Source organism: Heterodontus francisci, chromosome 19 (assembly GCF_036365525.1).
Source record: "Heterodontus francisci isolate sHetFra1 chromosome 19, sHetFra1.hap1, whole genome shotgun sequence".
NCBI lineage: Eukaryota > Metazoa > Chordata > Chondrichthyes > Heterodontiformes > Heterodontidae > Heterodontus > Heterodontus francisci.
Genome location: NC_090389.1, coordinates 40182100 through 40194394, shown reverse-complemented (window position 1 = coordinate 40194394; position 12295 = coordinate 40182100). Strand labels below are relative to the sequence as shown.

Genomic DNA, 12295 nt, shown 5'->3' with positions numbered 1-12295 from the left:
GCTGCAGACTGTAGGAAGATATCAATTGACTGGACAGGTGGACAGAAAAGTGGCAAATGGAGTTCAATCCAGAGAAGTGTGAGGTAATGCATTTGGGGAGAAGAAACAAGGCAAGAGAATACACAATAAATGGTAGGATTCTGAAAAGTATAGAGGAACAGAGGGACCTTGCAATGTATGTATACAGATCCCTCAAGGCAGCAGGACAGGTAGATAAGCTGGTCAAGAAGACATACGGGATACTTTCCTTTTTGGCCAAGGCGTGGAATATAAGAGGTAGGAGGTTATGCTAGAACTATAAAAAACATGAGTCAGAACATAGCTAGAATACTGTGTACAGTTCTGGTCACAGCATTACAGGAAGGATGTGATCACACTAGAGAGGGTACAGAAGAGATTTACAAGGATGTTCTCAGGAATGGAGAATTTTAGCTGTGAGGAAGGATTGATTAGGCTAGGGTTGTTTTCTTTGGAACAGAGCTGAGGGGAAATTTAACTAAGGTGTATAAAATTATGAGGAGCTTAGGTGGAATGAATAGGAAGAATCTATTTCCATTAGCAGAGAGGTCAATAACTGGGAAGCATAGATTTAAGTAATTGGTGGAAGGATTCGGACAAAGTTGAGGAGGAATATTTCATCCAGAGGGTGCTGGGGGTCTGGAACTCACTGCCCGAAAGGACTGTAGAGGTAGAAACCCTCAACACATTATAAAACACTTGGATATGCACTTATGCTGCGGTGACCTACAGGGCTACGGACCAAGAATTGGAAGATGGGATTAGACTGCATAGCTCTTTTACAGCTGGCATGAATATGATGGTCTGAATGGCATCCTTCTGTGCCGTAAATCTTTCCAGCTGGATGTTGAGTGAGTGGAATCCCTTTCAGTTTCGATATAGAGCAGAGTTGACATGCAGCGTCCACAAGGCAATGCGCATGCAGTCAATGGCACTCTACACCATGGGGAAGCCTGCAATCCTAGCGATGCTGTATTCTCGCTCTACCTGTTTGTCCATGGCAAGAGAGAATGAAATGTCGTTAGCTCTCTTTGAATAGAGAGCCTCAGTGATGGCAAACTGAGAGATGTTGCAAATATCTCCAGCTCAAGCCTGAGAGCAGCCAGATGCATAAAGGTCCATTGTCATGGACACCTTCACTGTCACTGGCAATAATGTCCTTGCCCTGCTCTGAGGTTGCAATTGCAGCTGCAGCAAGTGTCAAATTTCAGTGAAGATGTCCTTACTGAAGCGCAAACACCTTACATATTGTTCCTCGCTGATCCCAGGTGGCAGAATTGCTCCTTGAACACTCTGAGCAGATATGGCCTGCTGATGAGAGCCTTTCACTCCCTCCTCCCTCTTGCAGCAGCTTGTTCTGCACTGCGTGGCCTCTGTTCATTCTCCAAGTCATACTGTATTTAAAGGGAACAGGTACTAGCACACCCATATCTGGTTTGTGCAAAAGCCTTGAGGTCAGCAAAAAGTCTATCAGCACCTGCCACACCAAACCCTGTGGACTATTGCAACTTGAAAACTTGGAACAACCACAGAAAGCATTAAACATTTGTAGAATCATAGCAATAGTCAAAAGAAATCAACCAGCAACTAACCTGTGAGTAGTTGACATCTTTAAATAGCGCTGGTGGGGGCCTTCTTTGGTGCGAACTGGGTGAGGTTAAGAAAGGACATTGGCTGCAGTGTTGAGCTTCAGTATGGCACTGCTGATTGATTTGGCTGCTCAGCAAACTTTTGGTGGACATGCATTGCGCCTCTGCCTTGCACCAATATGGCATTTGGCACAATTTGCCAAAAGTGTGTGCATGCACTACGGATGCCGTTTTGGAGCTCCAAAGGCACTCATAGCACACAAACAATGGGTGCCAGCTAGCCCAATTCTTCACCCTACATGTTGAAAATCAGTTTCACTGAACATCAGTTGCCTACACGATGCTAAACTACTGATTGCAAAATACTTTCAAAAAACCTCAAGATAATTTGTAATATTTATCTGGTACAGTTTCAAGCAAGTGATTACAAATTCAGAGTGCATTCCGCTACTAATTGGGCCTAACAACAGTCTCCAGGGTAGTATTCAAATTATTAGCTGATTTAGAATGTTTGTCTAATTACTACAGTAATTACTTCATTCAGCTTGTCTTTGGATCTATACATAAATGTCTTATTTGAATAGCTTTGTGGCGCGGCATGTTGGTAAATTGAAGCACTGTGTCACAAAAGCAGGATGATGTGAGGTTAGGTTCAGCACTCCCCAAGCAGCAAGGTCCCCATCCCAGATAATTAAGTTGGTGTAGGCAATGGGCAGAGAGGCAAAGGGGGCTACATTAGATCACACCCTCCCCCCCTGAAATCACAAACTTCATGCTGTCTGCTAATTATAATGGTTGTGGTGTGCAGACCGGCACTGAATACACTGTTGAATGGCTGCACACCTCAGCAGGCGGCCCAAGTTCATGCAAGGCTAGCATCACTTAAAGCTAGCCTGCACTGCTTAAGGCCAGACTGCACCTCAGAAAGACGAGGTGCATTCTGGCTGTAGCAGGGGCTGGAATTGGTTCAGGAAGAGTTAATGACCAGGAAGAACCTACAAAAATGGTGCAACAGGCCAGCGAGAGTGGCCCAAGGTTACTGGATGCTTTACTGGAGGCCTTGGTGCAGGAGGTGCACAGGAGGAAAGAGGTCCACCACTTTCCTCAGGGGGCCAGAAGGTCCTCCGAACAGATAGAGAAGGCAGTACAAGCAGGTATCCATTGTGGTCAATGCCAGCAGTCTAACCCCAAGGACCTGGATGCAGTGCCAAAAAAGAGGTTAATGACCTCACATGAGTGGTCAGGGTCAGTGAATGCATCTTCACATGCCATATCCTACCAACTGCACCACTAACCTCACACTCTGCTCCACCCATCATACCCCTTTCACTCTGTTTACCAACAAACTCTATCAACCACATTCATAGCGCTGCGCACTTTGCACTGTTGCAAGCTGCGCACACACATCTCACAGCCTGAACACACTATCAGCTATTCAAATGTAGTAGGCACATACCCCAAACACTTTGCACCACACTCACTGATATATCTCCCACTCTCTTTCCCATAACAGGTGGCTTGTAATAGATGGCTCACCCCTATGGAGGAGGTGGTGCTGGCTATCACTGCGGTGGCCATCACTGATGCAGTGGCCAGCAGCAGGGCTGAGAACTGAGAACGTTACTGCCTAATCCACCTACTCAAACCGCACCACCCTCATCCTACAATCTATTATATTGACAGTCTGCAGATGGTGTAACTATGCACCTCTTGCTTCTCGTCCCACCTTCCCACACTCCAACCCTGTTCTTGTGCTACTATTCTTTCAGATTCAAAAGAACTGCCACCTATCCATGCAGAGTTGTGTGTGGCTGAAGGCCGAGATGCAGAAGAGACTGCGGAGTAAGAAACACTTTCACTTGATCTGACACTTGAAGCCACCAGCTCAGACACAAAATTTAAAGGGTAGCACTGATGTGGGAGCTGTACATGGTGAGTCACCAGGCACAAGTGGCCTGATGCCAGGAGAAGGGACAGGATAGCCACCTCCCTGGAGGGTGAGGTCACACAAGGGTTCTGCTGCTGAGGACCCAGATGAGGATTTCAATGGGGCGGCACACAGATAAAGAACACACAGAAATGCTTGCTGCATTGCCAGGCCTGCCAGAAAACTATTGTAACTGTGAAGGAGCATGGAGGAGTTCAGCTCCAACTTGTCACAGGGCTTTTTGCAGCGCTTGGAGCCTATCCATTCCAGCACAGAAGTGGTGGCAAATCCCATGAGAACGCATATGGAGCTGACCATTACCCAGTGTCTGATGGCCATGTCTTAATTCAACATTCATTGCAGCACAAGCCACCCAACGTCTGGGTGCTGCTGTGGAAACTCAGACCAAGATCATCAAATCTCAGCTTGTTACCATGCAATTCATGCTTGCTGCCATGCAGGTTCAGAATGCTGCCATCATGGCTGTGGATACCAGTGCTCAAAGGGGCCTGCAGGGTCACAAAGCAGATCAGCAATCTGACCTCCAACAGATTACCCGGATAGCTGAAGCACCATCCCGGGAGAGTGGCAGTGGCACTCAATTCGTCGTCCTCTCTCAGGATGATTGCATTTGTGCTCCTACCAGTGGCCTTACTGTTGCCTGTCAGCCTAGACTGCTGATGCCCTTGCCGAGGTGTTGCAGTCCGAAGCTGGGCCTTCTAGGCTCAGGGACATCCTGCAAGATCATCTGCAGTCTCCCCCACTAAAAATCAACAGCCTTCCACCAGCCATACTGCAGATGCTCAAGTAGAACTTTTTAGGAGCACTATGCCAGGCCAGGCAAAGGCGCCCAAAAGATAGACGCTAAGGAAATATACAAGGGTGATTAGTTGGGCATTGGATGGAGTACTGGATGTTTTGTTAGATAGTCTGTGGGACAGCTCTCCCAACTTTGACACACGCCCCCAGATGATAGTGAGGAGGACTTTGCAGGGTCGACAGGGCTGGGTTTGCCGTTGTCGTTTCTGGTGCCTAGGTTGATGCTGGGTGGTCTGTCCGGTTTCATTCCTTATTGACTTTGTAGCGGTTAGGTACAACTGAGTGGCTTGCTAGGCAATTTCAGAGGGCATGTAAGAGTCAAACACAATGCTGTGGGTCTGGAGTCACATGTAGGCCAAATCAGATAAGGACAGCAGATTTCCTTCCCAAAAGGGCATTTGTGAACCATGAGATTTTACAACAATTGACAATGGTTTCATGACCATAATTAGACCAGCTTTTATTTCCAGATTTACTAATTGAATTCAAATTCCACCTTCTGCTGTGGTGGGATTCGAACCCATGCTCCCAGAGCCTTGGGTCTCTGGGTTATTAGTCCAGTGACAATAGCACTACGCCACCATCTATTAGAGCAAAGGGTAAGGATGGGAAGGAATTTCTGGATTGTGTTCAGGAGAAATTCCTGGACCAGTATGTTCTCGGTCCAACTAGGAAACAGGCATTGCAGGGGAATGAGGTGAGCCAAGTGTACCGAGTGTCTGTGGGGAAACGCCTCTGCAAAAGTGATCATTATATCATAGGGTTTAGATTAGTAATGGAGATGAGCAAGGAACAATCTAAAGTAGAACTTCTAAACTGGAAGAGTGCTAACTTCAATGGATTGAGAGGGAATCTAGCCAGGGTAAAATGGAACCAAAGATTGACAGAAAAAACTGTAATGGAACAATGAGTGATTTTTCAGGAGGAGATGTTTCAGGAACAGGCTAGGTAAATTCCAACAAGGGTGAAAGGTAGGGAACCAAAGTCAGGATGATGAAGGAGACAGAGAATATGATGAAACAAAAAAAAGAGGGTGTATGATGCATATCAGGTAGATTCGTCAAGCGAGAACCAGGCCATATACAATAAGTTGACAGGGGAAGTGAAGAGGAATATAGGACTGTCAAAGAGAGAGCATGAGAATAGAACGGCAGTTAACATAAAAGGGAATCCAAAAATTTTCTACCAGCATGTAAACTGTAAGCGGTAGTAAGAGGTGGGACGGGGCCTTTTAGGGACAAAGAGGGTGATATATGTTTAGAGGTGCAGGGCAAGGCTAGAATACTTAATGAGTGCCTTGTAACAGTGTTTGCTAAGGAAGAGGATGCTGATAAAATATCGGTAGAAGTAGAGATAGTAGAGGTAACGGATGGGTGAAAATTGATAGGAAGGATGTACTGGAAAGGCTGGCTATACTTTGAGTGTATGTCGCCTGGTCCGGATGGCTTGCATCCCAGGTTGCACAAGGAAGTGTGGTTGGAGATAGCAGGAGGGCTTGCCATAATCTTCCAACCTTCCTTCGATACAGGGGGATGTGCCAGAGGATTGATTGGAGAATGGCAAATGTGACACACTTATTCAAGAAAGGGTGTAAGGACATTCCTCATAACTACAGGCAGTCAGTTTAACATCAGTGGTGGGTAAGGTTTTAGAAACAATAATCAGGGGGAAAAAAATCAACAGGCACGGAGAGATTTGAGTTAAGGAGAACAAGCACGGATTTTGTAAAAGGCAGATCGTGCTTGACTGATCTAATTGAATTTTTTATGAAGTAATAGAGAAGGTTGATGAAGTGAAAGCAATGGATGGTGTCAATATGGATTTTAAGAAAGCATTTGACAAAGTACCACATAAAAGGCTGGTTAAGAAAATTGAGGCTCATGGAATAGGAGGGTCAGCGTCAGCTTGGATAGAAAATTAGCTTAAAACAGCAAGTTGTGGTAAATGGTTGTTTTTCAGACTGGAGGATGGTAGACAGTGGTGTTTCCCAAGGTTCAGTATTAGGACCACTGCTTTTTTGATATATTTTAATGCCTTGGATATTGGAATAGAGAAAAATTTCAAAATTTGCCAATATCAAATTTGGTGGTGTGGCAGACAGTGAGGATGTGACCAATCGACTGCCACAGGACATAGCTAGGCTAGCAGAATGGGCAGACAAGTGGCAGATGAAATTTAATACAGAGTAGGGTGAGGTGATGCATTTTGGCAGAAGGGGTAGGGAGAGGCAATATGGACTAAATGGCACAGTTCTAAAGAACAAGAACAGAGGGTCCTGGGGTTTCATATGCATAGATCTTTGAAAGTGACGGGACATATGAGAGAGTAGTTAGCAAAGCATATGGGATCTTGAGCTTCATAAACAGAGGTATTGAGTACAAAAGCAGGGAAGTTGTGTTGAACCTTTATAAAGCTCTGGTTAGGCCACAAGTAAGAGTATTGAATCTAATTCTGGTCACTACACTTTAGGAAGGATGTGAGGGTTCTTGAGAGGGTGCAGAGTGATTTACCAGAATAGTTCCAGGGATGAAGGAATTTAGCTACAAAGTTAGGTTGGAGAAGCTGGGATTGTTCTCCTTGGACCAAAGGAGATTGAAGGGAGATTTGATAGAGGTGTACAAGATTATGATGGGTTTAGATAAGGTAGACAAAGAAAAGCCGTTCCCATTAGCTGATGGTACAAGGACTAGGGGACACAGATTTATGGTTTTGGGCAAGAGATGCAGGGGGATATGAGGAAGAACTTTTTTAAGTACCGAGTGGTAACAGTCTGGAACTCTCCTCCCACGAGAGTGATGTAAGTGGAGATGATCAATGATTTCAAAAGGAAATTGGATGGGCACTTGAAGGAAATAATCTTGCAGGACTATGATGATCGAGTTGGGGAGTGGGACTGATTGGATTGTTCTACAGAGAGCCTGCATGGACTTGATGGGCCGAATGGCCTCCTCTGTGCCACAATGACTCTATGTTATCAACTCCTCCAAACATCCAGCACTTACACAAACTCAAACAGAGCAGCAGAAAGAAATCATGCAAGTTGTTGATGATCCCTTTAAATAGCGAGGGTGGGCGGGAGGGAATCCTTCATGCTGCTGAACACATGTTCAGTCATAAAATAAAAACAAGAAATGCTGGAAATACTCAGCAGGTCTGGCAGCATTTGTGGAGAGAGAAGCAGAGTTAACGTTTCAGGTCAGTGACCTTTCATCAGAACAGGCAAAGGTCAGAAATGTAATGGGTTTTAAGCAAATAAAGCCAGGGTGGGGTAAGAGATAACAAAAGGCAAGGTGTTGATAGGACAGGGTCACAGAAAATAACTGACCAGAAGGTCATGGAGCAAAAGCAAATGGTATGCTAATGGTGTTCTGAAAGACAAAGCGTTAGTGCAGAGAGGGTGTTAATGGACAGAAAAATGAACAGCCCTGGCTTAAAGAACAAACATGAAAAAAAACAATGGGCAGGCACATGGTAAAAAAAAAATAATGAATGATGAAACAAACTAAAATAAAATAAACAAATAAAAAAGGAAAAAAATAACTAAAAATAAAAAGGGGGGCCCTTCATGCTCTGAAATTACTGAACTCAATGTTCAGTCCGGCAGGCTGTAGCGTGCCTAATCGGTAAATGAGGTGCTGTTCCTCGAGCTCGCATTGATGTTCACTGGAACACTGCAATAAGCCCAGGACAGATATGGGGGCATGAGAGCGGGGGGGGTGTGCTGAAATGGCAAGCAAACGGAAGCTCGGGGTCATGCTTTCAGACTGAGCACAGGTGTTCCGCAAAGCGGTCACCCAATCTGCGTTTGGTCTCCCCAGTGTAGAGGAGACCACATTGTGAGCAGTGAATACAGTATACTAAATTGAAAGAAATCGCTGATTCACCTGAAAGGAGTGTTTGGGGCCTCGGACAGTGAGGAAAGAAGAGGTAAAAAGGCAGGTATTACACCTTCTGCGATTGCATGGGAAGGTGCCGTGGGAAGGGGACGAGGTGTTGGGGGTAATGGAGAAGTGGACCAGGGTGTCGCGGAGGGAACGATCCCTTCGGAATGCTGACAGGGGAGGGGAGGGGAAGATGCGTCTGGTAGTGGCATCACACTGGATGTGGCAGATATGGAGGAGGATGATCCTTTGGATGTGGAGGCTGGTGGGGTGGAAAGTGAGGACAAGGGGAACCCTGTCGCATGTTCAGTCATGCCTGTTTATCAGAGGGCGTTAACTCTAGTGGCGAGGTCCAAAGCTGCCAGTCTGTTGCCACATCAGCATTAGATGCTGACTAATGTTATGATCTGCCTACTTTGCGTATTTCTGGTGCACACATGTAACGCCCATGCCAATGCCGTCACCAAGATGATGCTCCACACAGGCCATGCTGGAAGTGGGCTGAAGTGACACTGATGCCATTTTTCTACCAAACTGGCACACATAGTACCGAAACTACTGGCGCTATGGAGCTGAATTTTGTGGCTTTTGATGAACAGGCTAGTCAGCTCTTTGCCACCTCCTTCTGACCAGTTTTGAGGCAGCACTGGCACAGCCCGATCATCAAACCAACTTAGCTGGGAATGTCTGAAGGGAATGCCTAAAAAAATGGAAAATTAAAACACAAAAAAAAAGTTTAAAATAAAACATTCACACAACAATGTGGAAAGTAGTATGTGGCACGCTGTGGAAGCAAGAGTGCAGTATCTACTGCTAGTTAGCCATTAGTGCCTGGGAATGAGAGGAATGGGTGAAAATAGTCTGGATAAAAATGATGCTATCTTCTGCCAAGATTATACTGACACCCCATTGAATAATCTGGGTTTGATGTGCCAAATCAACACAGGTGGATTATTGTAGATCTATCAGTGATACTAAATGTTTCAACAGAGCAGTGAGGTGTTTACCTGGTAATGTGTTGAAGGGGAATCCTACGGGATGTATTATGTAAAGGGATCTGCTGAGTGCAACTGGGGTGATTTTGCTGAGCCCACAGCCAGATGATGCTTGGGCACAACTATACTTTGTCTCAAAAGGGATACAGAGTACAATTACAGTGAATATTCTCTCCCTCAATTGTTATATGCAGAGTTATGGCCAGCATTTTGTTTAAGCACATGTTGCAACACCAATTCTTTTGTGAAATGCAAGCAACATTTGTGCCATGGGCAAAACATCACCATTAGAATTTGGCCTGGTATTTTATTAATAAAGGAATCATAAAACCATGTACTCAATTAGAGGTTACTCTATATCATGCAGGGTTATACTGACAAGCTACTAGTTATTTTTGGAATATGGGTAATTACAGCATTGCAAGAATAGAACTAAGTAAAGGGGAAAAAAAGTAGCTACTATGCAGAATGCTACCAAGGTCCAAATGCAAGCATCTCTTCCAGATGAATAGTTGTACAGCACATGATTTAACCATAAAACATTGCAAGATATTCATGCAGGACAGCTGCAAAAAGCTCATCAGTTCAGCCATTCAACAAAGCACTTGAATCAGTAAAAGAACACAGCTCAGTTAGATGTTAATGCAGGATGAATTGGGTAGTAATGTCATGCAAAGTTGTGTGCATAAGTAACACCTTGCTATAGATTTTAATGATCTGTATGACCCAATTTTGTACTAGACAAAAGATAATGGTTTAGATTTTTGACTCCCTCAAACCCTCACCACCAAGTTTTTGGCAGATTTGGGGAGGGCAATGACATAAAAACTAAATTTTCACATGGTCAATACAGCCTTTGGTTGAACACTGGAAAGTGAGAGTGTTTGCCCAGCCCTGCTGCTCAATATTTAAAAGTAAGTGGGGTAGACCTTGGAGTGCTATTGATATTGGGGCTTGCGGCATCACTCTTAGAGCAGCTTCCAAAATTTATTTTAAAAATGATCCCCATTTGTCAGACAGCTGGATTGATGTATCTGCCTCATGCTGTGGCAGGTCCCCTGTTACAGTAAGTGTCTACTCTCAATCTGGTGCGACTCCATATTAGAAATTAGGGAGACGGCTGCATAGTGCTAATGTTATTGGACTAGTAATCCAAAGGCCTGGACTAATGCTGCAGAGACATGAGTTCAAATCCCACCACGGGGGAACTTAAATTCAAGTTAATAAATCTGGAATATAATGCTAGTCTCATTAATAGTGATAATGAAACTACCGGATTGTTGTAAAAACCCATCTGGTTCACTAATGTCCTTCAGGGGAGGAAATCTGCCGTCCTTACCCGGTCTGGCCTACACGTGACTCCAGATCCACAGCAATATGGCTGACCCTTATCTGGCCTCTGAAATGAAGTAACAAGCCACTGAGTTGTATCAAAGTGCTACAGCAAAAAAAAAAAGCACTGTGGGTGTACCTACACCACACGGACTGCAGCAGTTCAAGAAGGTGGCTCACCACCTCATCCTCAGCAAGGATGGGCAATAAATGCTGGCCATGACAGCGATGCTCACATCTCAAGAATGAATAAAAAAAAGGCAGCATGCCTCTTACATGTAGGTGACCTTGGTGCTAAACATTTGACTGGATTCAGAGAGGCAGTTCTGTGCTGGGTGGAAGTTCCACCTTGCCAGAGATGCCCCCCTCAATCAGAAAATCAGGCCAATAATATTCATTAATACTAACAATTTGGTTTTAAAAACAGAAACTTACAGTTATATTGTGCCTTCAACCTAGGAAGACATCCCAAGGTGCTTCACACAAGTGTAATCAGACAAAAGTGGTCACCAAGCCAAAGACAGAGATATTAGAAGAGGTGACCAAGCTTGGTTAAAAAGGTGTGCTTTAAGTAGGGTCTTAAAGGAATGGAGAAGCAGGGAGGGTTACGGATAGAATCCAGAGTGCAGCTACCAATGGTGGATGACAGGAGGGATGCAGAATTCTGGGTGAGCAGGAATAATGGTCAGGGCTGGAGCTGGTTACAAAAATAGTGGAAGGCGGTTGTAAAGATGTTTATACATAAGAATGAGTACTTGAAATTGGATGGGAGCCAATGTAAGTTGGCAAAGATACAGGTGATGGGTGAGCAGGACTTGGTGCAAGACAGGATATGGGCAGTAGAGTTTTGGATGAGCTGAGGTTTATGGAGGCTAGCTAGGAAAGCAATGTAATAATTGAGTCTGGAGATGACACAGGCATAGAGCAGGTTTTCAGCAGCAGATGGGCTAAGGCAGGGGTGGAGGCAGGCAGTGTTATGAAGGTGGAAGTAGACAGTACGCATAATGTTACTCACTATTTAAACATGTGAAAATTGGTCTGTACAGACATACCTGCCCAATTTTAAACCCGATAAACAGAAACAATGTTGTCCAGTTTTGACTGAAAGTGAACTGGGTTGTTTCAGGTAATATAATTGTAAACTTGATTTAATGATTGATAATGATGTTACCTGCTGCAGCATGATAGCCTGTTGCTGCTGAAGCAAAGCCTGGAGTTGCTGAGGAGTCAGTACTTGTTGCTGTAAAATCTGTTGCATTTGCTGGGGAGTTATCACTTGTGGTGTCATCATAGCCACTGATACTGGAACCTAAAGACATAACATGAGAATAAGGAACAAAATATTTATAAAGCTGTATGTGTACTTGTAATCATTATAGAGCAGAAAATTGTTGAATGAAATGCTGGGGTTGTCAAATCAGTTTAAAGCTGTATCCAACATGATTCAATCAAAAATTGCCTATGGAATAGTATGTTGCAATTTTTTCCTCCTTTATTTCAGCAGAGATCAAACCCTCAAACTATGCATTTTGTTTATTATAGCATTGACCTGTACTCACTCTTTGCCTTATTTCCTGGCTCAGTGGTTGACAGAAATTGGGCCAAACAACAGAGGTTGATGTCTCTTATATTAAAAACGCCTGGCTTTGACATTTAAAAAAATTTCAAACTTTCCAACCCACTAAGATCGAAATGCAAGTTTTAGCAATTAGCATGTTTCAATCATCATAGTAT

The 12295-nt window shown here is 44.3% G+C and overlaps 1 protein-coding gene across 21 annotated transcripts in view; it reads right to left on the bottom strand.

Moving 5' to 3' along the window:
• LOC137380025 (forkhead box protein P1-like) overlaps window positions 1-12295 on the bottom strand; it is a 621483-nt gene that overhangs the window by 153870 nt on the left and 455318 nt on the right. For all 21 annotated transcript variants that reach the window (XM_068051516.1, XM_068051514.1, XM_068051512.1 and 18 more), the window contains one exon: window positions 11733-11870. In XM_068051516.1, coding sequence (XP_067907617.1) covers window positions 11733-11870 — 138 coding nt within the window. The remainder of the gene's footprint in view (window positions 1-11732; window positions 11871-12295) is intronic.